Source organism: Lepisosteus oculatus, chromosome 11 (genome assembly GCF_040954835.1).
Source record: "Lepisosteus oculatus isolate fLepOcu1 chromosome 11, fLepOcu1.hap2, whole genome shotgun sequence".
Lineage (NCBI taxonomy): Eukaryota > Metazoa > Chordata > Actinopteri > Semionotiformes > Lepisosteidae > Lepisosteus > Lepisosteus oculatus.
In genome coordinates this window covers 8,846,706-8,873,503 of record NC_090706.1, presented here as the reverse complement: position 1 = coordinate 8,873,503, position 26,798 = coordinate 8,846,706, and the positions used below count along the sequence as shown (strand labels likewise).

The 26,798-nt window shown below is 42.5% G+C and overlaps 1 protein-coding gene and 1 long non-coding RNA gene across 8 annotated transcripts in view; one reads left to right on the top strand and one right to left on the bottom strand.

Moving 5' to 3' along the window:
- Window positions 1–26,798, bottom strand: part of ahdc1 (AT hook, DNA binding motif, containing 1) — a 92,689-nt gene that overhangs the window by 12,446 nt on the left and 53,445 nt on the right. For 4 of the 7 annotated variants that reach the window (XM_015348745.2, XM_015348744.2, XM_015348747.2 and 1 more), the window contains exon 2: window positions 9,158–9,347. The exons of the other annotated variants lie outside the window; for them this stretch is intronic. In XM_015348745.2, the coding sequence (XP_015204231.2) occupies window positions 9,158–9,347 (190 nt within the window). The remainder of the gene's footprint in view (window positions 1–9,157; window positions 9,348–26,798) is intronic. 7 annotated transcript variants of the gene reach the window in all.
- LOC138241768 (uncharacterized) lies at window positions 17,519–25,514 on the top strand. The gene is made up of 3 exons (XR_011191045.1): window positions 17,519–17,797; window positions 21,896–21,962; window positions 24,638–25,514. It is a non-coding gene; the product is annotated as an uncharacterized lncRNA (long non-coding RNA).

Sequence of the window (26,798 nt, the reverse complement as noted above, 5' to 3'; positions counted from 1 at the left end):
GTGATGTCAAGAAACAAGAACACTTTGGAGTGGAGATAATTTTACCACAAGAGGCCAGTACTGAGCACACAGCAGCTCAAGGATAAAATGTAATGGAAAGCACAGGACAGAGCCTACAGACACCAGCAGCACAAAGAATAGAAATAAAACAACAGACATTTCAATACACAACTATACATTCCTAGCTTAGGGTTCAGCTATGACAAATTTACAAATGCCCACCAAACAACTGTAAACTAATCTTTACTAACCACATATATATGCTTTAGCTATATAAGAATAAATCAACAGGTTTAAACTCTCATCTGAAAGCTACGCAATTTGTACACTTCTGCACATTATATGTGAATCACAATACTTTTCAAGATACTTCTTTACAGATTTTTCTGCAGTTCAATGGGCATATGTGTTTTCGCACAGATCTTCCTCTCTTTCTCAATCACCGGACGAATATTTTAGTCAGGAGTCAGGATACGATCTGTTTGGATCCATTACAGAATGGATACACTCTTTTTTGTCAGACTGTGAATGGACTGGAGACTGGAGACTGGAGAGATGTAGTCACAGACACTCTAGTTCGGCCCGACACTCCACAGACACCCAACACCCACACGCTGAGACACAAGCCGACTGTGCCATCGTCACCTTGTTACATGTACTGATTCTGCAGAAAACCAAAGGAAGGGCAGGAGGCAAGACTCCTTCTGTATTGCGCTGGTGTTTCTCAAGAGACGTTTTCTGAAGGTCATTTAGTGGGGAAGCCAGATAAGAAAAACACCCACAGTTTCCATTAACCACAAAATCTAGGAAACTGTGACCACAAAATATTCCCAGCACTGCCTCTAGTATGGACAGTGGTAGATGACCTCTCTTACTCAATCTTCCCATGCTATACAGGAGCAGAAATTACTGGCGTCCTCCTTAAGTGAAATTTAATTTAAGCGTGCTTTGAGTTTAAGTGTGTTACACAAAGCAGTAGAACACATTGGAGGCAGCATCCTTGTCAAGTGAAATTATTATAATCAATATTTTATACCTAGGAATATTAATGCAGCCAAGCCCAATGCTCCAGCTCTAGAATCTCACACGCTGGACAGTATTTAACTCATTCTTATGAGTTTATGAATGGCTCTACCCTTTGAGGGCAGCCCTGAAACCCTGGACCCTGGGGGAAATTGAACGTCCTTGGAAAACACTGGCAAGCTTTCTTTCCAAAAAAGCATTATTTCTTACCTTCATAACAAGTTGAATACAGTATGTTCCGATACAGTGCAAAACTATTGACAAGCAATTCCTTTTAATTTTTTTACTGTCATTCCCAGAAAAAACTATTTAATGAATGAAAAATAAAAAAAACAATAATGAATAAGACATGGTAGAATTAAAGATTATAAAGAGGAATTAGTTTTAATGCACAGTACTAACATGCCGTAGAACAAATTACTTATAATATGAATAAAACATTTTTTCCTGGTGAAAGTGTGTAAAAATGGCATAAAGGGCATAAAATGAGGCAGACCCTTCTTAAAAGAGCTCTGAAAGTGAAAGTTAGGTCACGCTTATTCTTTCATGGTGATGGTTCTCTACACATACAAGATTATTCCATAATACTGTATATTAGGAAGGAAAATTGTACAGTGACTTTTCCAATAGGGAGCTCCTCACATACAAGCACAATGTCATGGACCTAGAGTGAGAGCAAACCCACCCTGTATGGTGAACTTGCGCTGGAGGGCACTATAAACCTTCAAAAACGATTAAATAGGATAAATGATTAAAGAAGAAATACTGCTGCTTTAGAGAGAAATTCCTTGTCTTTTCTCCTGGGTTTATTTAACAAATTAATGACACAAACCGTTGAAAGGACACATTCACACAGACTATCCAATACACATAAGGCCAGAGATTTTTACAAGTTATACTCATTTATTTGGCTGACGTTTTAATCCAAAGCAATTTATATTTGTACCCATTTATACAACTGGGACTTTTACTGGAACAAATGGGGTGATGTTTCTTGCTCAAGGGCACACCAGCTTGAGTCTCACCTGGGATGTGAACCCACATCCAGATCCCTAACCGCAACTCCACACTGCTGCCCAAAATTAAAGTCAACCAGAAAAACAAGCCAAACCAAATAAAACCGTTTCGCAACTAAGAAAATAAAATAAAACTGTTAAACATCCAGACAAACACAAATGCTCTCAGGACTACACACACAATCACATCTGGGATACGTACATACACACCTGCACCCACACAAATACATTCCCTCACACATTTAGAACCTCTTGCTTTTTCCCTCTGACAGATCTATAAACAAGTGCTTCTCCAAACCACACACAAACAAGCACATCTGCAGTAGATTTTTTCTTAGAATTGTCTAGAACACTCCTGCTGCTCTCTCCTAACCCTCCTCCCCCTTCCCCCCTTTCATCCTCCTTCTCTGCCTCCCCCAAGCTCCAGCCTGCTGAAACTGATCCTGTGATGTCAACCCTGCCAGGGCGCCAGTCACATGATCTCTGCCCCATGACAGCCCGCTGGCACTGGCTGGGCACCCCATACTGCGCCAGGAGTTGGGAATTCATCAGCACCACTCCCCACTGGCACACAGTAGAGCGCTCTCTCTCACACACACAAAAAAACAGACCTGCATAGAGCCTACACACTGTCCCAGGCTTGCACTGTGTGGACGGTCACAGACACACACATTTTTTAAACAATTTCAACTAGGCTCTGTCCCTCTCCTGTGTCTTCCTGGTTTTTCGCTCTGCTTCAGCAAAACCACCGAGCATCTGCTGCGGGTCTTGCAATGTGTTTTGAGCAATCTTCATGAAAAAATAACTTATTTTTCTGCAATTATTACCCCCTTTTCGTTTTGCCTTATACAGAAAGACACCCTTTTATTTTTCCCCGGCTCTCTATCTCTGTATCGAACAACAAGCTGATAAAACCAGGCGATGTCTTTCAAACACATACCACTACCCCCCCATCACATTTTCTGGCAAAATTCTGGCTGATTCAGCAGGGTCACATATAGAACCCAGCACTGACTGCCAATGTCTGAGCCGGCATTTTAGTCTCCACACTGCAGGATTCACCTTACAAGCAGGCAGTTCAAGCCTGCCCTCACTAGACTGCTTCAATCTATTCATTTCTCAACATTATTCAAATACTTTATCAGACAGAACGTTCAACAAAATAAAAAGGAAACAGTTTGGCGCCACCTTGTGGGTGAATGACTTAAGACGTGCTGCTCCTGAACTGCACATTTAATGACTGAATGGCTGTTTTAAAAGATGCATAAGAACAAAGAGGTGATTACATGGGAGGACTGATTTTGTCTTCCTTATTAATTAATACTGTTTTTTTTCTTTTAACAAGCTCAAAGCTGGGACACTTGATAATTATTTTACCTGATGTTATTGACTGGAACAGCTGACTTGCACTAATCTGGAAGTGATAACACAGCCCCGGGGTTTGGAGCCAGACAAGGAAAGCCAGAGCCCTTACTGATGAATATCAGAATCTCAGGTACCTGAGGTAGAGCAAAATAAGGAATATCCAGGCACTCTATATTGTCCAACCTTGGCAATCACTTTTCAATCCTTGCATCAGAATTCTCACAAATACTGTATCTAGCCTTGCAGTGCACTGTGGATTTGAACATTAGTCTGCAATCTTTCACACAACCAGATTTATTCTGGTCCAGTCTGGGGCTTCAGGGTAATTGGTTTTGTTCTGCAAGCCTGAGAACTTTTTTTACAGCAATTAAGAATTACCTTTCTCGACCCAGAAACACGCCTCCAGTACATCGCTGATCAATCTGACAGAGGTGCTGCACGGTACATGATCTACAAACTACAGTACAAGGTATACGACATCAAACACTTGGTAGGCACCTCATAACACCCAAAAGATTTGGATGAAGGAATAAGGGGAAGTATTCTGAAAAGCAAGATGTGTTTGCACAGCAATCACAAAACAGGATAACAATACAGAGTGATGTAAATCAGACAATTTCAGGAAACAGTTATAACAAAAATACAGTAAAAGTATAACAAGGCACATACGGTACTGTCTTCCAAATGGAATGTGAAGTAAATCAAAGCTGACTCAGAATAACCCTACAATGTGCACAAAAAATGCAGATTACTACCATAAACTTTTGTTAACATGATAAGAAATTTGAAATGATATGAAGGCAGGAGTGTCACGGGGGCACAGTTGTTAGGCCTGCAGTGGTTGGGCCCCAGGTTCGATTCCAGATCTGGGATTTTGTCTGTGTGGGGTTTCTTTTTTCTCTCCATGTTTGTCTGTGTATGTGTCTGAGTGTGTCCTGCGATGGACTGGCAGCCTGTGACCTTGAACTGGACAAAAGAGTTAGAGAATGGGTGAATGAAGGTAGGATTTTAATTTAGAGTTCTAAGACATTTTTATTCTTTAGAGATCCTAACACAATCATCTACTGGAAAATGCAAATAAATAACGACCAGAACACAGCTGTGCCTAGAGAAGGGCACTGATTTCTTCTTCTGCTCACATGGCCAGTGAGCCAGGAAGGTATTTCTCCAGGTAGTGAGGGTATTTTTCAGTAAGGCAACTTCCAAGTAATTTATGTTAAAAAAGGCTTTGAATGTAACTCAGGAAACAGTGTGTACAATAATGCAGCATTTACATAGCTACAGAAAGACAATGTCTCTGCATTGTGTCTCTGCTCTGTATAAATGTAAGCAATATTAATTAATTAATTATAACCACACACACTGTAATCTATGCACACTACCCTGCAAGGATACAGACATGTATGTAAGTCTTAAACACAGGGAATGTTACCCGAAGCTGATAAATGAAGAGATACTGTACCAGGCTGGAGCAGTGGTATTTCACACCAGGAGGTCATTTTAAGGAACTCAATGAAATTTGTCAGCTTCCTATTTTGAACGACAGGAGTCAGAATATGTCCAAGAGTGTGTGACAAAATTCTCAATTACAATTAGAAGAATGCATTCTCTGCCTCACATTCTCAGTGGCATCAGATAGTTTGATGATTGCGATACCGTTTTCCATCAACTTCTCTGGCATTATGAAATTAAAGTTTTCTATGCTTGTATCAGAGCTCCCACAAATATGTGGGTCTCTGTGTTGGTTTTGATATAAATGTGGAGGTGATGTGTGTATCGCATGGAGGAAGTAAGATTGGAGTGCGATGTCTTAGGAGATCCTGCCCTGGATAACCACAGGCCTAAAGAGGAGCTGTGTTGATTACCAGTAATAGCCAAGAGTCCTGCATGATGACGTAGCCTGAATTGATTTGTCGTAGAGGAGTTTTACATCTTGTTGTGAAATACTGCCTAGGTTTCTATAGAGCTCTGGAATAACAGTGGGAGGTGTGCTCTTTCTCCCATTACCTTCTGTAAAGCTCTTTCACCATGAGATGTGGCCTTATAGGTAGTAAGTCATGCATGTACTGTAGGTGCATTCTTTGTTAGCTAGTGGAGGAATGGAGTGACACATATTTGTAGATTTTACATCTATCTGTATAAGTTAGGTATTTTCACTAAAATATTTTCCTAAAAAGTCCTAAGAATTGAACAAATAGGAGGGAAACAGAAACTTAAAAGTAAAGGGAAAACACAAAAAAAGAGGGAACAGGCAGAGTGTCTTGAGGAGTACGAAGACATTAAAATTGGGAAAAGCAGACAATGAAGGAAAAGATACTTTACTGGACAAAAACCTGGAAATAATAGAAAGGGGAAACATCATTATTCCAATGAAAAGGACACTGCTGCTCTGGAAGGAGTCCGAAGAAGAGATTGTAGAAATATTTCCAGAAATAAAACACTTGTCTTACACAGACAGATGAAAAGAAATGAACGTCTTTAACTTCAAACGAAGATGACTTTGACTTTGATTACAATAGAGTGGCATATTCAAAATCCTGAAAGGAATGAACAAAGTCACACACAGCTCTGAAACCAAGTAAGGAAGAGTAAAAACTATAGAGCTGAAGAGCTAGCAGGCCCAGGGACGAGTGTAGGAGGTGCGCCTGTGACATGTAGAGAACTACAAAGCCCTTTGTGGGCCCGGTTCCAGACAGTTCTTTCTGGCTTTGGTCAATAAGATACAATGAGTATTGATCTCAAGTTTGCAGCAAATACAGCTGCTGAAACACTTTCCAATGTTTTCTCACCTACATCCCATAAGCCATCAAAACGAACACAGTATTAAGATTATATTCACAATCATATACTGTAAGTGACAATCACGTTTTAAAAAAACGGTCTTCATTTTATAACTATTGATTCTGTTCTAACCCAGCACGAGTTGCTTATTTCTATCAGGTTGTACTGTTTTTGCTTGAACAAGTCTTTTTTATTGACAACAACAGAGAACAAAATGTCCGACACAAGTCATAACTAGGTGATTACATCCATTTCAATAAACCAACCACTTTACCAACACCCTCCCCACTTTGAAATTTGACTGGAATTATTTGAATTGGTTCAGCACAAGAGACTCTTGTCATAAAGAGTGCTGCTACCAAGGGTATGTCAAGTTGTAACAAGTACTTCCCATTCCTTCTGTTATTAATAGACATCTCTACGACACAGAATGTGGACACCTTGACAGCGGTTAATTACAGCTTTAAAAGGTAGGCTGACTGAAAATCAGCACTGAAAACGAAGGTCCCTTCTAATGCTGCGAGTTAAGAAGGCAGGTTTAAGAGATTTCAATGCGAACAGATCATGATGAGCTGTAAACAGAATCGGCCTGAGAGGAGCATCACTGCTGCAAGCACTTTTCTAACGGCTGCCTTTTTCTCTGCCTCGATCAGGAGGAAAGACAGCTGTAAAGCGTGTTGAGCCAATGCGCTGTGGAGAGGCAGAATGAGCTGACCACTCGTGACCAGGCCTGAGCGGCTTCAGATCGCTGCTGTTATTCTCTTGAGCAAATTACTCTGCTCAGGACGTGCAGGCAAAATACCCCAGCTGTGCCACAATTTGTACAGAAAAGCAGTCAGTCCCTTTGGATGCAAGTGTCTGCCAAATTAATGACAATAATGGCTGTTCCTACCTACAAAAGAGCATGAAATGAAGATTATTGTACTGTTCATTTAATTTTAAAACCAAAATTTTCTCCTTTAGTACCGGCACCTCCAGTCCTGTTCACTCTGTATTTGACGCGGGGGGCTGCACTGGTTTGGGAGGATCTCTTAGGTCTTGTTTATGATAAAACTGTAATTCACCATTGCTACAGACAATGATGGTTAGAAATGAAATGTCAATGCACTTAGAAGGAAAGCAGGGCATGGAAGGCATTTTGCACAAAGTTCTGAAACTCATAGATTAACAGTGCTCTCCTGTGCGACACAGAAACTCTTCCCCTGCATATTTTTTTCTTTCTTTTAATCAGCCCTGAGAAACATTGTCAACTGCAGTCATTGAGAAAGGCCAGAACAATGCAGCAAGCAGCACAGAGAAATAAATCCCACATAGCAAAGGAGCATTGTTAAAGTAGGAGGGATGCTCAAATAACACTGCTTCTACTAAGTGACTTCCAGAGGCGCCGATTAGACCCATCAGGAGCTATCAGAGACACTATGGGCACACTGCTTTGTGCTGGCTCCGATAATGAGTCTTGTACCATACGTTTACAGGTATAGCTGCATATTCAGATTCTACAGCTAACCTCTTATTATGGGACTGGCTACGATACAAGTGCAAGAAGTTTCTGTTTATATTTATTGATGAAAAAATGAACTTCCAGGATCTGCTTCTGTTTCATTTCTGTTTTCAAGTGTCCACATGACCTACTCCAGCTTTCTGATTATGTAGTGAACTGCAATCTGATCCGTGAATTAGAAATGCATCTGAAAGGACATTTCCAGCAAGCAGTGTGGACCCCATTCGCATGCATTTGGAATGGAAAGTTGCAATCACTACAGTACATGCTACAGAACTAAAAATACACACTAAATAATGGGTACTTTTTCAGCAAGGTATAATACCTGCCAAAATAAATTAAACAGTGGTTCTTACTTCGTGGTGAGACTAGGCACTGCTAATACCCTACCTAATCCTTTTTCAGAATGCCCAAAAAGGCAGAAGACTACAACCTCTCACAGAACTAAGCCAAAGGCTTCTTTTTGCCCCCCATTCAAACCAGTTAGTGCAGCACAAGAACATTGTGTTCTGCCACTATCTTACTGTAACTACTGTATACAAACAATATTGTTAATGACACTGTGATATACAAATAGAACTAAATATTTTATAAGGACAAAAGCCGGCTGTACAGTACACTAGATGGACAGACAATGTACAGTACAGTTCTTCAGCACCTTGTAAAGGTGCTTTACTCAAATAAATAAAAAAATGATGAAATATCCAGACTTGAACCTAAAAGGATAAAAAGAAGTTAATTGCAAAGGTGTAAATGTCATTAGTTTAAGCCTGAAACATTTTTACACACTTGCACAATGGTAAGCGGTAAACATTTATATTCCAAGATACTTTTCGAGCAGACACACCTATGCCCTCAGTTTTAATTTTTTAGGAACTGCACACTACTTGTTGGAAATACCACAAAAGGTCCAGCTGGCTAAGATTCCTACGTTGCTTAAGACAGACAACTGGGAATAACAGAAGACCATTGGGGTGGTGAGATATGGGTGGGGCTGAAGCTTTGTATGAAGCAAAGTGAGACATGCAGCTGTGTCTGCCTAGAGGTTATTGTTGACTTGAAAAAAAGTCATGGTTATGAGTAGAAGAAATGGAAGAAAGGGGAACTACCTTGAGCAATGCTATGTTCGCACTGCTTGGGCATGCAATGACCTACGTTCAGGCAACCATGCCAGGCTTTGCACTGCTGGCATCACCGCTATGCCATGAAGACGATCTTGAGCGCAGTGTCGCATTGCAGCTATACTGAGTCATTCAACGCGGGGTGATCGCTCCACAGATTCGTACCCAAACTTCCTTCTCCCGTTCTTGTCTAGGTTTGACTCCAGCTCTGCCGCAACCCCCATTCACCGGTTCAGCCTGCCAGTGTGTATCCCACTTAATTTTGGTGACAGCCTAATTCTGCGCGTGCTCCGCTCTCTGTGTTTTGGGCTACACAGGGAGACCCGTGCACGCCAAACGTGTGCGCTCACCTGGCGCGGCTGTGCTTGCTGTTGGCACTCTGCTCTCGGCGCTGGGGGGCCCTGATGCTAACCGCCTCGTCGGCTCTCACGCCGCTGCCCTGCAGGAAGGCTCGGGGGCCCTGGCACAGCAAGGGGGGCGCCTCCGGCTCACAGCCCCCGTTCTCCACACCACTGCCCTGGAGCGGCCGGCAGCTGGCATCTGACAGACAGAGAGAAGAGGAGGGGAAGGGGGAGTGGGGGGGTTAGTGAGGGCAGACAGCAGGGCAACCACTCACATGAACTGGCAAGACCTGGTCACACTATTGAGTGTATGCCACTACTGCTCTAGCATATGGCTAATCATCATTGGCAGATCTAGGATACTGCTGTCTGTCGATGATAGAAGCTGTAAGACAATGGCCTCACAGACAAGATAGCAAGGCTAAATGCTTTTGCTGTGTGGCAAAGGCAAGAGCTTTGCTTGGAGAAGTGGATGCGAGTGTCATCCAAAAGACTGCAATGCTAGATAAGGATGGAGAGGGAACTGCTGTAGAACTGCAAGCAAATTCTTTGTCTCCTATCATGTCTGTAGACTTCGAAGATGATGAGGGGGGTCAAGTGACATTGATCACAGACACCTAGTACAGTTTAAAACTCTGTCTGAGGAAAAAAAAACTGTTGGCGATGCTCTTGCTCATTTTAAGAACAACTGTTTCAAATGACTCATCCTTGAAAGAGTTTAAACTAAACGGGCACTGAATCTTTTACCTCCAGCTATTTTCCAGCTATTTTCCGTCCTCAGAAAAATGAGGTCTGGTGAACAGACCTTTTTGCAGGACCTTTTTGAAGGAAGAATATCATCGTTGCTAAAGTATGGATCTCTTATGAAATGGTGTGGTTAGTCAGGCACCAAAGTATTGCAGGAGACACTCGGTCTACAGATCCTTTCTTACGGCAAGCCACTAAGCACAGAAGGGACTATAACCAAAAACATCCTGGAATGAGGCTAAATATCCTGGTTAAGTGAGGATGCCCATACTATGAACCTTTCGCTGTTGTAAATACACATTGAAGACTTTCAAATCCTCTGCTGGGGTTCACATGAGTCTTGACCATGGCTTGTTGAGACAGATCAGGCCTATGCTGCAAGAAATCGAAGGTCAAAGCAGGGATGCTGACAAACTGAAGGTCAAAATGTCGAGTCAACTCTAGGAAGGATCCTTGGACTATGAAGATACCAAAGCACTTTCCATTGATATGCTTACTTTCTCAATTAGAAAGTTTAAGAAAAGCAGAGCTGCCTTAAAGAAACACAGAATATTTGTTTACCACCCCACTTCTGAAACCGTTCCTGTTCAATTATCTCTATATGAACACACTTGTTCCCACTCATCAGAGCCCAGACCAGACTGAGCTGGTTTTCCTTCTGGGCTTTGACCTAAAGACAATGAACTGGAAATCATCTCTTATTGGCACAGATTGTAAGACTGGAGTGGTGAGGGTGCTCCAGGCCATGGCACAACCACAAATTGTTTTCAGATTCATACTCTGTATTTGGACTTATGGCCATCCAGCCCAGTCTATTGTTAAGGTGCATTCATGTAAGAGAAATTCATAGATGTATGGCCCTATGTGCTGCTGTGCTCTATATGTGCAGGGATAGGTTTTTCGAGGCGTCATGATAAAGGTGTTCACTGCAATAGTTCAAAGTAAATGGCATTAACTTCAGAGCGAACCAACTAAGATCTTAAGTGGGGGACAAATAAAAAAGAGGAAAACCAACAATTAAATATCAACAATGGGAAAGACTTAGTTACATACTGCCCCGTCAAAGATTTTTAATAGTTCTACAGTAGGCTTTGGAAAGGAAGCAACACTGCATGAAAATTGGGGCACAGAAAGTGCAGTTCAGAATGTATTTCATATCTGATCCTTAAGGGATTACTTACAATGAAAATCCGATTTTCAATGTTTGAAAACAATAAGGTTTCATTACATTAATATACAGTTCAGTAGGATAATGCTGACTGTTAACTTCCATTATATTCCAGATTTGAATTACACAGTAGAAACTGTGTGCCATGTGAATTCTACGTGACTGACTGTTCTTTTACAGAAACTTTACTATTTTCAGTGCAGCCTTTAATCCTTAACTGTATATTGGTACAGAAGTGCACAGATGTGGCCTAGCTGATGAAGGCACCCAAATACAGGAGGCTAACAGAAGTCTCTGGTTCACAGTATGAGGGACATTCTGATTTGGGAATGGTGGGTGATTGCTGAGCAATGAAGTGGGCATTTAAGAGTTATTTAGAATCAAGTTGTGTTGGAATAGGTGGTTGATGAGAACTTACTCAGATTATAAGAATGCACCACATTGATCATATTTTTATATAGGCCATTAACCCCTAGTTGTGTACACTCTGTGATCACACTTTTAAAAAAACATCTTTGGAGTACTGCTGCTGCAGAGACCAGGGCCTTACAAGTGTAGTGTGTGGAAAGGGGGAAGAGGGGCTGTTAATTGAAGGATTGTCGTAGCTTTCCAGTTTTCCAGTTTGCAGAAGTCAAAAACAAAATCGGTCCTCTGGCAGTCTTGTTACTGGTAGACCAGCAGGGGGCACTCTTCTCTATAGCTCAAATCAGTTTCATGAGAGCTGATGTGTTCTGGAAGAGCTGCAGTCCAACTACAGTCACAGCCGCACTGCTCATGACGCCAAGGCACTGTTTGCAGAAACAGAGGCCTTAACCCAGGTGTCGCTCCATTCTGGCCCTGCCTCGGGAATGCTGGTCAAGGATTTAAGGATTCTCGGTTGCTGGCGAACGGCACCGCACTCTGCAGCTGCTGCGCCTGCGGTTCACTGCATGAAGACTGCTCTCAGTGCAGTTGCCACTGGGTGGAGGCTGAGGTCCCTTTAGTGTGGCTGCCTGTGTACTTGGAAATTGATTCTGTTCCAGGTCACGCAAGCAGCCACTGTGGAGACAGCTATAGCATAGCAACCTCCCCCCCACCCCCTCCACATCCCCTTCCTTTCCATCTGTATTCACATGTTCCTCATTAAAAAAGCTGGAATAACCTGTAAGATGTAGACGTGAGTAAAGCTGACAGGGAATTGGGGGGGAGGTAGCAGGGACTGGGTGGTGACAGCTGTACGCATAGTATGAAGTTTAGGAAGAGATAAAGAGCAACCTAAAGCTCTTTCATCCTCTTCCTTTCCAAAACCAACACAACAGCTTCCGCGTCCCATCGGTAAATACAAACTGCTGTTCCCAGGTAGTGCAACAGCAGCTCAAGCCCTTTCAAGACAGAGAAGGGGAGACGGAGGCAGGCAGGGTGGTGGTGGTAGTGGTGGGGGGTCGGTCAGAGTCAGAAGAAAAGAACAGGAGGAGAGAGATCAGCTTGTGCTGGAGCTGGAGGGGGTCAGAGACAAGCTGCCACCTTTGCATTCCTGTACTTAATGAGGCATGAGGCTCTGGAGAGATACAAAGGGCTGAACAGAGCTCTCTCTGTATGGCCGCACCTCCTGCCCACTTCCCCTCCCCGGCTGAAATGTGTGACCTTTAGCCCTCAAGTCTCCTCCTCACAGTGACGCTGGTGTAATACGAGCGACCCTTTAGTCTTAAAGGAGAAGGTAATGTTTTGGGAAGCTAACTTGTGATTCCTTTATTCCTTGTTTCATAGCTCACCAAGTTGCGGCATGTGTGTATGACCAGTGTGGCTCTAAATGAATGAACTTTTTTCTGTTCTGTGCAGTCAACCTGCTCCAACAGGTACCTAGCAGAAGGATGCAAGAAGACTTGTTTCAAGTTCTCTATCCTGACAGATCTTGGCATGGTCAACCTAAAGGACTACTTCAGGACCACTAATGAAAAAAGTACACAATGACACAAGTGGGAATTACAAATGTGAGCATTAAAGACTGAAATGAAGAGGCACTTCCTTACACAAACTGTGGGGGGATTCTGGAAGAAGATTATCCAGCCATGTTGTTGAAGCAGAGTTCCTGGGGATATCACAAGCCACCCCAAGTGTACTGTAAGTTAGTTAAGTTGTTCTTATGTTCTTAAGTGAGAGGAACATTTTCAGTAAAGAGGAAGTATTTCAGTGGTATACTCAAAGGACAAGGGGTGCCCTGACTTTATTTGCTTTGGGCACGTTCTTGCAATTCAGCTATGAGACATGATTGCTCAGGGCCTACGTTAATGACCAAAACATTTGTCTGAATGGCAAAACGGATTCACATAAATCAGTTAGGGCAGCACACAAGAATTTAAGAAAGAAAATGCACACCGTTTAAATTGTGTTTTAATAGCAGACCAAATGTGATTCATAATGAAAAACACAGTTTGAGTGCACTTTACAAGCAATGTGTTTTACTTGCTGTTATTCATGATATTTAGACTGACACCCAACTACTCCAACTCACTACTTATGGGGCATACTGTTCCGGGAATACAGTAGATGAAGATGATAATTTTGAATTTACCTCCCATTCATGTTTTTCTGTTTCCTCACAATAGTGATAATTGCAGTCCCCAGAACAAAAGAAAATGGTGAGGTAAGTCTAACAGTTGGCATAAGATTCAATATCCAAAACCTGTGCTAATCTTCTCAGATCATTGCAGTCTAAAAATCTACAAAAGGAGTCTCTTCTTCATCCGCTGTTAGTGTAAGACAGAGTGGTTGTCTCCTCAGAGGTGAAGCCTTTGCAGCTCTTTGTCCGTTCTGCCAAATTTCTAATGCTGAAATACTGGCACAGTGCTAAAATCATTGTTACTGCAAGACTGTCATCTACCACACTGTCAGTCATACCAGCATCCAGACACACATTCAGAGCTCAAATGGGCAGGGCAGTGTAATACACACCCTGCAAGAGCTGTAACTGCCTCGGCATTCTAAATAGCTTTTGATAGTCCAGTAGAGAAACGAGCACAAAGAACCACATGAATCAGTCTCGCTGCTTGCAACACCGATGTCAAAATAATAATAAAAATGCATTTCTAAGTGCTTTTTAAACCCCAGGCAACATTAATTAAAGCATGTCTTAACTAATTGTGTCTTTAGTTGAATTCTCTTTTTTTATAGGGCTCTGATGTGACAATTTCAGGAAAGGGAAAGGCCCCACCTCAAAAAATGCAAGATATGGGGCTGCCAGTTTGAACCCAAGCTATGCTACCAGTGGATTATTGTGGGGGAGGACCAACAACTGTGCCCAAGTGCCACAGGGGTAAAGCTGGCTGGACTGGAGTCAGCTGGAAGGGATTCTCAGCCCTGATACCAGGTGGGCATTTGCAAGTTTAAAGATTACTAGGATAAGGTATTTCAGTATTCTGTCCAACACAAAAGACACGACATCTGTGTTGTAGAACAGCAAGATGAAGTTTAAAATCCAAAGTGCCAGGAGATACACACTCACAGGGCCAAAATATTAGGAAACCCGACCAAACAATGTGCTGGGCCTCTGCAAGCAGCAGGAACTGTCCGCCTTGCGCAGAGGGCAATGATGTGTGAGACTGGACTGCACTCTCCACTGCTTCCAACGGTTTTCATTATGAATGAGATCTGAGAATTGCTCTGGCCAGGGAAGGAGGCAAAAGACGGTCACACAACCTCCCGAGCCTATTAATTTGACTCGGGACGAATAATATTTCAAACCTGGACAGAAAGCAGGACAAAGGGAAATATCAGCTAAAACACATATCGGTTCCATACTCATTTACTGTACATCGTGCACCCCTGCGCAGGCCAGTTCCAGGCCAGGACAGCTCATCCCACCTGATGAGAGGCTGGGAACTGGGGTGGCTGCAGGCAGTCATTAATATTGCACACTCCTGACAGACACTTGCTCGGCTGCTGCTCAAGCGTGCCGGTGAAGCAGCCTTTTCCCATCGTACGTGTACTGCCTTTCCCTTCGACAGGGCTCTTCTTTAATTAATAACATTCATTAATTAAGCATCAGCCTTATTTAAAGGCACGGGAGACAGGCTGGAACTGGGAGTTTCAGGACCACAGTTTAATTACACACAGCTTCCAACAATCAGACATGCGACCTGCAGAAGACATTTGCAGAATTCATTGGTCTGTGCATTCTACCCAGTTTTTAATGACCAACTGTTAAACATCACCTGATCTCTCTTCTTCTGGACAAACACCCAAATCTTTTTATTTTCTTTCTCTCTGTTTATTGCGTTCAATGGCCCATGCAATGATAACATCTCTGCCCGTCCTTCCTCAGTTCGCCATTGATGTATCTAAACTCAAGTGATAGCAAAAGGCAACAAAATACTTAAATAACTCAGTATTTCTTTTTCTGTGTGTGCTGTGAGGTCATTTTAGTCTTCAACAGATAAGATTACAAATGTACCCAAGACAAAGACAATGCCAAAGTCAACCCAGCAAATTTCTTAGCTTTAACAGGGAAACAAGATCCACGGCACACAATGGGAAAGTGCATTTAACACCGAGAAGAGGAAGCACTTCTTTACCCAAAGAGTTGTGGGAGTGTGGAACAAACTACTCAGCCATGTAGCTGAAGCCAATTCTCTGGCTTCTTCCACAAAATGCCTAGTTGAGACCATTGGATCAATTAGCTATTAACTCCAAAACGGGCTGTGTGGGCTGAACGGTGTCCTCTTGCCTGTAACCTTTCTTACATTTTTGCCTGTTGTTTTGGCTTACAAAATTATTTTCTGTACTAATCAACCCTCCCGCAACCACTTTTTACCTGTGTCTCCAAGATTCTGTAGAGGAGGCTAAGGAAACTAAATGTTCCTCGTAACGTTCTCTGATCCCCACAGAAGAAGCAGGTGCAATGAAGCCTGCGTCATCCCAAAAATTCACACCCCCTAGCTCTTTGTCTGTCTTAAACCATTAAATGATCTAAATCTACAGAACAAATCACTCAAAACTGAAATCATTTACAAGTAAATAAATAGCAGGGACAGTAATTGCACTTTTTGGTAAAGCAAGACATCAATTTTACTTAGAACAATTTAATAAGAAACAAATAAAAGAGGCTGTGTTTAATGGGCTTTAATGCAAGCACTCAACACAATCCCATTCCAAATCTGACTGAAGTGCCTTTTGATAGATAAAAGGTCAATAAGCACCGCTACAGTAAATTCAGAAGAAAATGAGTTCTTCCATATTCCCTAAATGATGCTCCTCATGTTTTATTATTATTTTGAAAGTTTGTACTGGCTTTAAAAAATGAGAATTAGTATTCACTCATGGGAAATGAGAAGACAAAGTTAATGATTTCTACTACTAGTAAGGGACAGCAAGGTACAATTTTCCAAACCTGCAATCTAACCCCATTCAATGAATATTTAAGAGATTTCCAATCACTGGAAGAAAACAGCACAAAATTAGTGAGTAGTTCATATGGTGGGTATTCACTAAAGCACGACTGCTCCCAAATTTATTTTTAAAGACGCAGGCAGCCGTCCCGATCGATAGATAAGACAACTGTTCCTCCTCGCACAGTCAGCAGGACGCTTTGCATATCAATTAGCAATACTGTTCAGCACAGAAGTGATCAATTGCACATCAGAAGAAGGCGAGGAAAAGGCAGCTCTAAGGCTCATTATTAATTAAAGCCATGCGAAATTCCATCAAGGCTCCGAAATCAGCTGCCACACACGCTGCGCGGCCTGTCTGATCAGCTGGAGCTGGCGTCTACCACTGCCTCTCCTTCCCGCTGAGCTTCCTGCTCCACGAAGGGAGAAGGGATAGGATCTGTTCACCCGTGACTTCTCGCTCTTCAATTCCTTGGCCCACTTTACGGTTCCGACGAACAGACTTGTTAGCGCACAGAACTTCAAGGGGAACTGAGCTCTGAGAGGGCAAACACATGCACCACCCAGGCAAAGTATTAAAAACCGAAAACTTGTCAAAGCCTATATATTTTTCTTCCTTACACAAAGCATCCTTTCACCTTCAGCTCAGTTTTTTTTTCTTAAATCAGAAACTGCTTAGCTACATGACTTTTATTTGTTCCTGTGCATCTCTCACATCACTTCAATCCCCATCCAACAGTTTCTCCAATTCAGTAGGCTACAACGGGTTCTGGGGAGCATGCATATTTTCTAGTTCTTTAAACCTTCCATAGCTAAAATCACAGAAAAAGCAGTTAACGAAGAGCTCTTAAGATGTGAAAACCAAAGGACCCTTGTGGTACTGCACTGCACCGGACTGTGAATCTGCAATTACCATCCTCTCCCTGTATATACGGTACGCTCTGCCTGGCTTTCTGCAAAGCCTATTTGTTCATCCGGCTTCACAAACAGTTCCAGCTTCTGCAAAGACTTGAAAAGGGAACTGTGGCAAAGAAACAAAACGAATACAGAGCCATTGTCTGAAGCTCTGTGATGAAGAGGTGCACATTCAGGACCTCGTTGCTCTATTTTGTTTACATCCAATCTGCCTGTAAGAGCACAAGGAAAGCGGGAGTGGCTAATTTAAACAGCAAATAACGCCAGCAGCATAATCCCAGGCCTCCGCAGCGTAGCAGTAAGAACACACAGAGCAGGGCATGGAACAAGTTAAAAATGTAGAAAGCAGATGACATCATCACACACTTTTAAAAAGATGGGAAAGTGAAAAATCCTCTTCAGAAAATCAAACACGGTTCATCCCCCTGTAAAGCAGCCCTGTGTGAAAAGATATAGGTAAGTGATGTCATTAATTCATTAAGTTGCGCGTCATTTTCCTTAGACACGTCTTTGCTTTTTTTGAACTTGTAAACTTCTCGTTTGCCCTAGCCATTGCTCTGCCCTTGAAATAGCTTGATAGCCTTTAAATGTCTCAATTTCATATTTTTTTATTTTTAATATTAATATTTTAATATTTGTAGCAGAGCTCAGAGAACGAGATCCCTGCCATCTGAAAGATAAAAAGCAGTTGGTTGATATTCCACTTCTTATTTCGCCTCTTATCTGGCTGTAGTCTTCCAAAACTGCTTTTTTTTCTGGGCTCTGCCAAGGGGCTTAAATCCCCCTTGCAGGCGCTGCTGGCTCACCAGAACACAGTGTTCTTCAATCCGCTTAGCAGCTTTGTTGCTGCTCAGACCCTGGGAGGCTGGACGCACATCTGGGCCGATTCCCTGCCTCTGTCAGCCAATTCTGCAGCTGTAATCCCCCCATCGCTGGGACCCAGCACGCTGGTAACCATTACCATAGCAACAGCAGGTCAAAGGCTAGAGTGGAAGTTTTTTTTCCTCTCCCTCTCTCTCCCCATCTCCTGTTGTTTATCTGTCACAGTCCTGACTGTTAATCAACAGTCTCTGCTGCCAAGCTCCTGTTCTGCCCCCCCCAACCCAGCATGCCTTCAGCTGCATTAATTGCATCATGCTTTAAAAAGGTGTCTTAAATCCTCTTCTACTTCATGCATTTTATTCCTGAACTTCCCTCCAGTCCTGTCAGAATTCTCTCTTTGTTACTTCTGCTAAATGCTTATTTGCCATTGTTATATTTCTGCAGCAGGAACGATCACAAGACAGATTCTATAAGGCTGAATGTACGGAAAAACAGGCAGGGGGTGATCTTTCCATGTTGCACAGGCTACAGTGCACAATTCTTCACCAATCAGCTTTAGTGAAGCATGACAGCTAATTGCTTCCCTGCCAGTTTTCCACAATTCACTCTGAGCAACCTTCTAGAAATGTATTTTCACCAAAACAGCTGGCACGGTAAATTTACCTGGAATAGCTACAGTACACGTGACAAAGGAGCACAGAGACAAAGTGTTACAGACATCATCTCTAGGAATAGAAGAATAATGATGCTTTTATTTCCTGCTTCCCGAGAAATCTACATTTGAAACCAAATGGTCTGCACAGCCTTTGTAGGAACAGGTGAAAAAGTCTTGCTGGGCATGCACTGGCCAGCAGACCTTGCCCCCACCTACTTTCTAGAAATAAAGCTTCCAAATTCTTTGTTTTTCTGGTGACTCCGGCTCTGCACACCTACTCTTTATTGATTACAAACATAAGGCTCCAACATGGCTTGTTTGATCAAAGCCACCATCTGGGCATGCAGGATGCAGTCTGACAGTCTGAAGATCAGAATTACAGAATCCAGGCTGTGCCTACGAAGAAACTGGCGGTGGGAACTCCTACAAGCCTGAACGCTGTGCCAGGCACTGCCGGGAATCGGTGGAGGAAGTGTCCAATGGGAGGATACCCTCGCTGTGCCATGCTGCGGCACTGGAAATGCTTGCCAGGCACCTGCCGAATTGGGCTGACACGACAGCTCTGGCATGTCTAGTTTGGGTACGCCAGTGTGCAGAGATGAGGGTGGGGTACAGGTATATGTTTCAAGAGAGAACAGAGGGAACATATTGGCAGGCTGAGCAGAATGTTAGGTAGTGGGAAAAAGAAATCGAACCTTGCAGGCAAAAATAACTTGATAAACTTAAAAAAACTGAAGATTTTGTGTTGATCGACAAATAACAAGGCTCCCAAACCTCCACACATTTTTAGTTTGATTTATTCAATAAACAAATGGAAGTTCGGGAAAAGTAACAAAAACAACATTAGAAATACTCCAAGGGGAGAATGCAGAGGAGATACCTAGAAGACAGCATGCTATAGATAAGAGCAGTGACATACAGATGAAGGGATATGAAAAAAAGATAAAGGCAGGCCTACATCTTACAAGACAAATGGATTAGTGAGAAAGTACAGAGAGACCAGATAGCACACTTCTCACAGACAGATAAGATTGCACTGGCAGATGGCAAGATAGGATAGTATGTCCATTGATAAAGAGAGCTTGGTAATGTGAGAGAAAAACACAGATCTTTCAAAGGACAGATATTATACCCTGATAAAACAGCACAGAAAAGGACGTTTCATACAAAAAACACAAGTAATTTTGAAAGAAGTGATGCGAATTTTGCAAACACGCACAGCAGAGAAACATAATGAATGGCACAAAAAGTTTCTGATGCCACCGTTGGATTTATGTAAAAAGACCAGAGACTATCACATATTGTATGAATGAAGTCAATAAAGTCAGCAGTTCTACAATGCATGACTGCAGCCTTTTAAAAGGCTACTGAGCTATATATGAAAAAACCTTAAATATTAAGACTAATTACTTCATATTGTTGTGGCATTAATATCTTGTAGCATTAATTTACTGTTTCACATTGAGGAGCACAAGATGAGAAGGCATCATACCTTCTGTCTGAACTGACCAAAAGGGTCACCTAGCTACCTAACAGTGATCAGTAGTCCAAAGCAGGACAATGACGATGTAGAGCACGGCACTCCATCTCATTGTACCCATGTGCTAAAGAAATGGATGAAAGACATGGATAAAAAGAGTCAAGTTTTTATTAGATCTCCATGGCCTAATTAATCACTGACACATGTGGGGCATCTTCTAAAGCTCCCGGTGAAAAGCAACCCAGTATACCTACTTCCATGTGTTGAAACTGCTGATCCCTACCATGCAATTTGTAAATACTCTGCTTCCTTATACTGTACAATAGTACCAAAAGCAACAGGAATAGAGTTCCTTTGACAGGACTGGATTGGACTTTGAACGTCATGTTATGTATGTATTCATGGAGTATATGTAGCATAGGGATCAGACCTGACAGCATTTCAGCATGGAATTATAGATAGTTGCCGTACTGCATGTGTAACAGCACAAGATAGATTACAAATGACTTTGTCAGTACCATTCAAGTCTCCTCTTAGACTCCTCTGTTCAAAACTAAAGAGCTTCACTTCCTTTGAGCCTGTCTGCATCACTGCACATAAGGTGTTGGAAAACGTACAGTACCCAAAAAGTAAAACGTAGATAACATTTTAAAAAAGGGGAAAGACAACTATGGGACTTGCCAAAGCCGATCCCAGACCCAAAACTTCTTGACCGTAAACCCTTTTACATTAAACTGTTTGTAAAGTTGTCATATATAGACAGCTTTTTGAATTTCAATGGGGGCAGATGAGCAGATCAGAATCAAAATATTTCCCGTACACAACAGCACTGGACACAAATATCATAAAGAACACAGAATGGATCGAGATAGCAACATAAAACAAAATACGGAGTACAGGATGAACCAGGCACAGCTGGTCACAGGGGCACCACGAACTCCTAACTCTCCACATCAACCATCCAGGGACGGTGTGTGCTCTCAGCCCTGCTCCTTTCGTTTCTGACACACAGTCGTCAGCAGCCTGAGACGGAGCATTAAAAATGAATCCTCTTGAGACTCCAGGGCTGACTTGCCTCTCTCGTCCCTTCTGTGCCTCGACAGGCGGTTGCTGCACACTAAACTACACCAACGCACACCTCATTCTGATAAGAGTGGAATCAACACCCTAAGTTACACAGATTACATAGTTTATATACAAACATAGCATTGAAAACAGCTTATTCATATTCATACAAAAATAATTAATAGCAAGTGTGTGCTCTGAAAAGACACGATAATATACAGGAGGTGTTCCTTGTAATATACTACTGTATATATAGTATATATCCTTGGACTAATAATAAAAATACATATATATGAACTGGTATGGATAAGCAGAATGGGGAATCAGCTTGAAGATGCACAGCTGAAGGGGGGGTGTATCTTTCTGGTTCTATTGGTCACAATTAAGATTTACAAAGCTCTCTCCATGCAAGTGTTGTAAATAAGGACTGCAGAGAACTTCACAATCTGCGCTGTCACACTCTTTCTCTTCATGTGTCTGTGCAAGCAGGCTTGACCGTCAGGTGTGTAGCAGCTTGTTTTCTTCCTTCCAGCGCACAGCCTGCTTGTGAATTCAGGCTTGCTTCTGAACTTCACGACAGTGTGCAGGATACAAATCGGGTGAGTGGGGCTGTTACAGTCTCTTGTGTCCATACATTTGTTTGCGGCCATGCTCTGACGTTAGTGCGTGTGTGTATGAGTGTTGAAGTGTAACAATGTCTACAATGTAACGATGTCTGGGGGTGCCGTTGGTAGAACAGACTCAAATATTCCTGGAAGTTTGCGCTACAGAAGTGTAGATTTCTGCATGCCAGTTTTTTTTTTTCTACGTGAAAAATTAATTATGTTACAAAGCAGAAGTGTGTTTTCCACCCCTACTTTCCACTTTGTTGTGTGATTAAAGTCACAGTCATGCACTATAAGGGCATTTATGTGATACAGGGGCACAAAATATATTTTCAGGGTTCAAACCTGGCAACGTGGCTGTGTCTTACCATCCCAAGTATTGATTCTCGGTGTGTGCCGACTGGGTAATGCTTCAGCGAGTTTGAACTGCCCATGCACACAGAGGAAGGATACGTCTTGTTTGTGAAAAGTGGAACACTGGCCTGCACTCCCCTGTAAGAATTGTTTAGTGGGGGTGGAGGGGTGCAAAGTAACTGTGCTGTATGGGATTGTGCGAAGGAGTGCATATTTGTCACTCTCCTCTCCCACCAGCACTAACCTTGACACGGGAATGTGCAGCGGTCGCTAATGGAAGGCAATATGTCTGTTCTGCGGGGAGTGCGGCAGTTGCTAAGATACTGTCGGCAGCAGCAGCAGAGGCAACAGAGTGAGAAGAGAGCCTGGAAGTGGGTCAGCAAACCCAGAGAGACACAGAGTGACACTCAGCCACGCAGCTGTCTGCCTGCCTGCCTTTCAGCCCCAGCTGCTCAATATTTATCACTGGCAGAGATGGACAGTGCCCCAGGGCACACTCAGCTCTGCCCACTGCAGATGGGGGGCCACAGTGATGCCTACTGCACACCAGGGGGCAGTATAGTACACAACAGCACCTCATCGCCATCCTCGCCACAAGTGTGTGTATTGATAATGTTTCTTTATTAGCCCTATACAATTTCTTGCATTAGGAATTCGTCTTTTCGCATACCCCAGCTTTTCTCCATGGACAGGGAGAGAAGCTTGGGGTCAGAGCGCAGGGTCTGCCATTGTACGGCGCCCCTGGAGCAGTTAGGGTTAAGGGCCTTGCTCAGGGGCCCAACGGAGTAGGATTCCTCTGCCGGCTGTGGGATTTGAACCGGCAACCTTCCAGTCACAGGCGCAGGTCCTTATCCGCAGATCCTTATCCACAGAGCCACCACTCCGCCAAATATATATTTGTGAGTTTCCAACTCCCAAAACCAAAAGGATTGCAAACATGAGGTTTAAAAAAATCTTAAATAAATATGTTAAAGAGAAACTAATCGTTCACAAAGAATTGTTCACTGTGTTCGACCTGTATATTAAAAAAATGCTTTGTTTTGCATAACTCGCCATAAAGACCAAATATAAATCAGTATTAATGCCATTACTTTCAGAGTGTAACACTTGTGGCCATGAACAGTCTTTGGATGTGTAAGAACATTTTGTTCATTTTTATTTTCACAGCAGTTTAATAGTATAACATCAGGCTTGTCTGTGTATTCAAAGACTAACATTGCGTCTTGCAGTATAAACAAAGATGGGCAACTGCTGCTTTGAAACCCCTGTGGTCCAGCTGTTTTTTAATTAGCTGAATCTATGGCAAGGAGGGATCCAGAAACAGACCCACCTGTCCCCCAGGTGCATTCAGTGAACGTTGAGTGCCTCTAACAGAGAGGTTTGACACTTACTGCTTTCAGTAAGTCAAACAGGGGTGGCCACATTTTTGGTCAGGATCTAGTCCGATTGAGGTTATGGAACTTAATGCTCATTGCTGAACATAGGCAGGCAACGTTCACCATCTGCATCGCCAGATCATTGTAGAGCCTTACCTGCCTAGGTATCTCCTTCGCTTAAAGGTTTGGGTTTACGGGAATATCCAACACACTGCTCCAACACAAACAAATCTGTCCTTTAAGAGTTACTGCCCACACGCAAATAAAGCTCCCAAGTTTAAAATGCAGCAGCTCTTTTTAACCTTAATTACACATCACTCTTGTGAGGCCGTCACACAGAAAAGGGACAGTTTGTATTTATTGTTTGGGTAAGGAATGGACTCTTGGTTTGGGGGCACCTTACTACAAGGGCAGACATGATACCTGAAACCATGACCAATTTGAAAACGAGAAAACCACTTCCTGGGCTGGACACCTCACACAGGGCTACCCGAAAACGAGCCAGGCGGACAGTGTCGGCAGTTCAGAAGGCCACGGGAAGGAAGGATGAGGGCACTGGGTTTAATGGGCATACTGCATTGTCTCCTGTCGGGTAGGATCACTGGCGCCAGCTTCATAAACCACTTACCACTGGAAGTTATTGGGTTAGGGAAAAAGATGTGAGCACATAAACAATGGCAGCAGCTGCATTTGTCTTCCTATGGATGTTTTCGAGCGGGGAGGGTAGGTGTTTCAGCCTCCTACCCCTTTATTCTAGAAGAGGGCATCTGCTAAGCAAATAAATAAGAAACTCCTCCCCCACCTCTCATCTTTTGCACACAAGCCTGCAGATCTCCCAGCCCCGTTTAAAAGTCTGGTCCTGTGCCAGGCAACACTGTGTGCCGAGAAGCTGGCATGGATAGCCTTGTCCTCATTTATCTTGTCTTCCCTCCACTGCAGGAAAATGTCTAATTCCCCTACCACGACCACCGACCCCTCCACCCCCCACCCCACTGTCGACCGGTAGTTTGCGCACAGCCAGTAATTGATTTATCCTCTGCTGAAGATGATGAAGACATGCCTGTGACAGTTGTCGAGAATTCGACTGAACGATCTGCAAAAGGCAATGGGAGGCAGCAGCAAACCAGGCTCTTTAGACAAAGCATCATGGGTGCCTGGAACAAGGTAACCACCCTTGTTGTTGAAGCTGATTTTCTACCAGAGCTACCAGTAATCCAATGAGCATGGGGAGAAGGATATCTCCATCAACAGGCGTCAGCGTAAGGCACAACATTCATTTGCTGCCTCTCTGTCACCTCTGAGATCAGATTCTGAGCTTGTGGTCAGCACAGCAAATAACTTTCTATGCCCAAACATCACCATAGAGTCAGACATAAAACAGTACGGGCCAAATGGTTAAGAAGTGACCTCTCATATCCAGAGAACGACAATGACACAGAAAACAATTTCAAAGACTTATTTCTTTAAAGACATCAAAAGACAATTGGACATTTTGGGTTAGTCACTTCAATTGGCAGAGAAAATCCACGTGATTTTTGCAGTACATCAACTGTAACGTTCAACTGTGAGTCCTGATAAATTTCATACAGACTTCAAGACTGTGAAGAGAATCTCTCCCTCTTATGCTTTTGACAGCTGGATACATTATGCCCCTAGCCACAATCTCTTGCTTGTCCCCCCCAGAAGACCACAAACTGTGGGTGACAGAGCCATCTCCTGCTGTACTCTGCTCACATGGGTGTGGAATACTATTCAATAGTAGATCTAAGATGCTGAATCTGTTTTCAAATCATAACTTAAACCTCATTTAAACTGGCATAGAGATACAACATATATAGATTTTATGTTGTATTTTATCAATTTTATATTGCTGTATCGTGTCTGATTGGTTGTTTACATTTTAAATTCCGTAAACTGTTTTGTTCTTCAGTGCTTTGAGATATTGTTTTAAAATGATCCTCTATACAGAGCATATTTTATTTTTATTCTTGGTCTGTGAAACCAACCCTGAGTGTTTCAAGTTATGGACGTAATCCTAGTGGATCAGAGAAGCTCGTTGGAATGATAAAGAGCTGTGTCACCTGGGCATTGGTCAGCTGGAGAACTAGAAGTGCTGTTAACAAACCCTATCTGAAAGACACAGTTTAAATGGGACGTGCTTAACATTTCACCAATACGGAGGTGATAGAAGTACATCCAATGTAGCTCTATGAAGTCAAACAACCATGTCCATCACAGGCTCACTAAAAACTGTCCCATGATTCCCAGTCCTACTTAAAGAAACGAGGGATATTATTCATAAGCAATTTCATCTGTAAGTAGGGATACCATCAGTACACTCAGACTGGAGGTCTGCAAATCTAGCATCTATTCACATATAGATAAGAAAGTTTTATATCTGGTAGACCTAAAGAAAGAATAATAAGAGGTAAAGTAGAAGCTTGCTTACAAAGGGTTTAGAAGTGAATGTTTTGCTGGATACCACAAAAACCTGTAATAACACTAAAGGTATTTTGGATTTCATCCCTCAAAACACATACAGTACAGTAGTTCAAAAGCTATAGTATTCCAGGTAATGTACTTGTAGAGATCAGAAAGCAAGTCAATGAATAGAAAACAGTACAATCTTAAAGGAATGACATCTGTTTTGCTGAACATAAATAGCGGTGTGCCACAGGGATCCATGTCAGGCTTACAGATGTTCCTGACCTGCATTAATTATTTAAATTCTGTTATAGTTTGCAATCTAGTTCAATATGCAGGTGATACAAAAATAAGGGAGTGGAAAACACAGAAATAGCAGAAAGGGAATTACAGTATAGAAAGAAATTATTGCATTGGGCAGACACTAGGCAACTTCAATTTAATGTTCATAAATGCAAAGGAAGCAGGAACATATACCAGTTGTATACCATGACAGATGTAAGAAGCTACACATGAAAGGAATCAAGTAAATACAGCAAAGTTTTACAAAGTAAAACACATGTGTATACAATAAAAATGTCTTTTATTTAAATCCACAGAAGTTATATCACGTCTTACAACCTTATTTAAAATATTTCCTTGGCCATCAAACCTCAAAATAATATTTCACCACCTT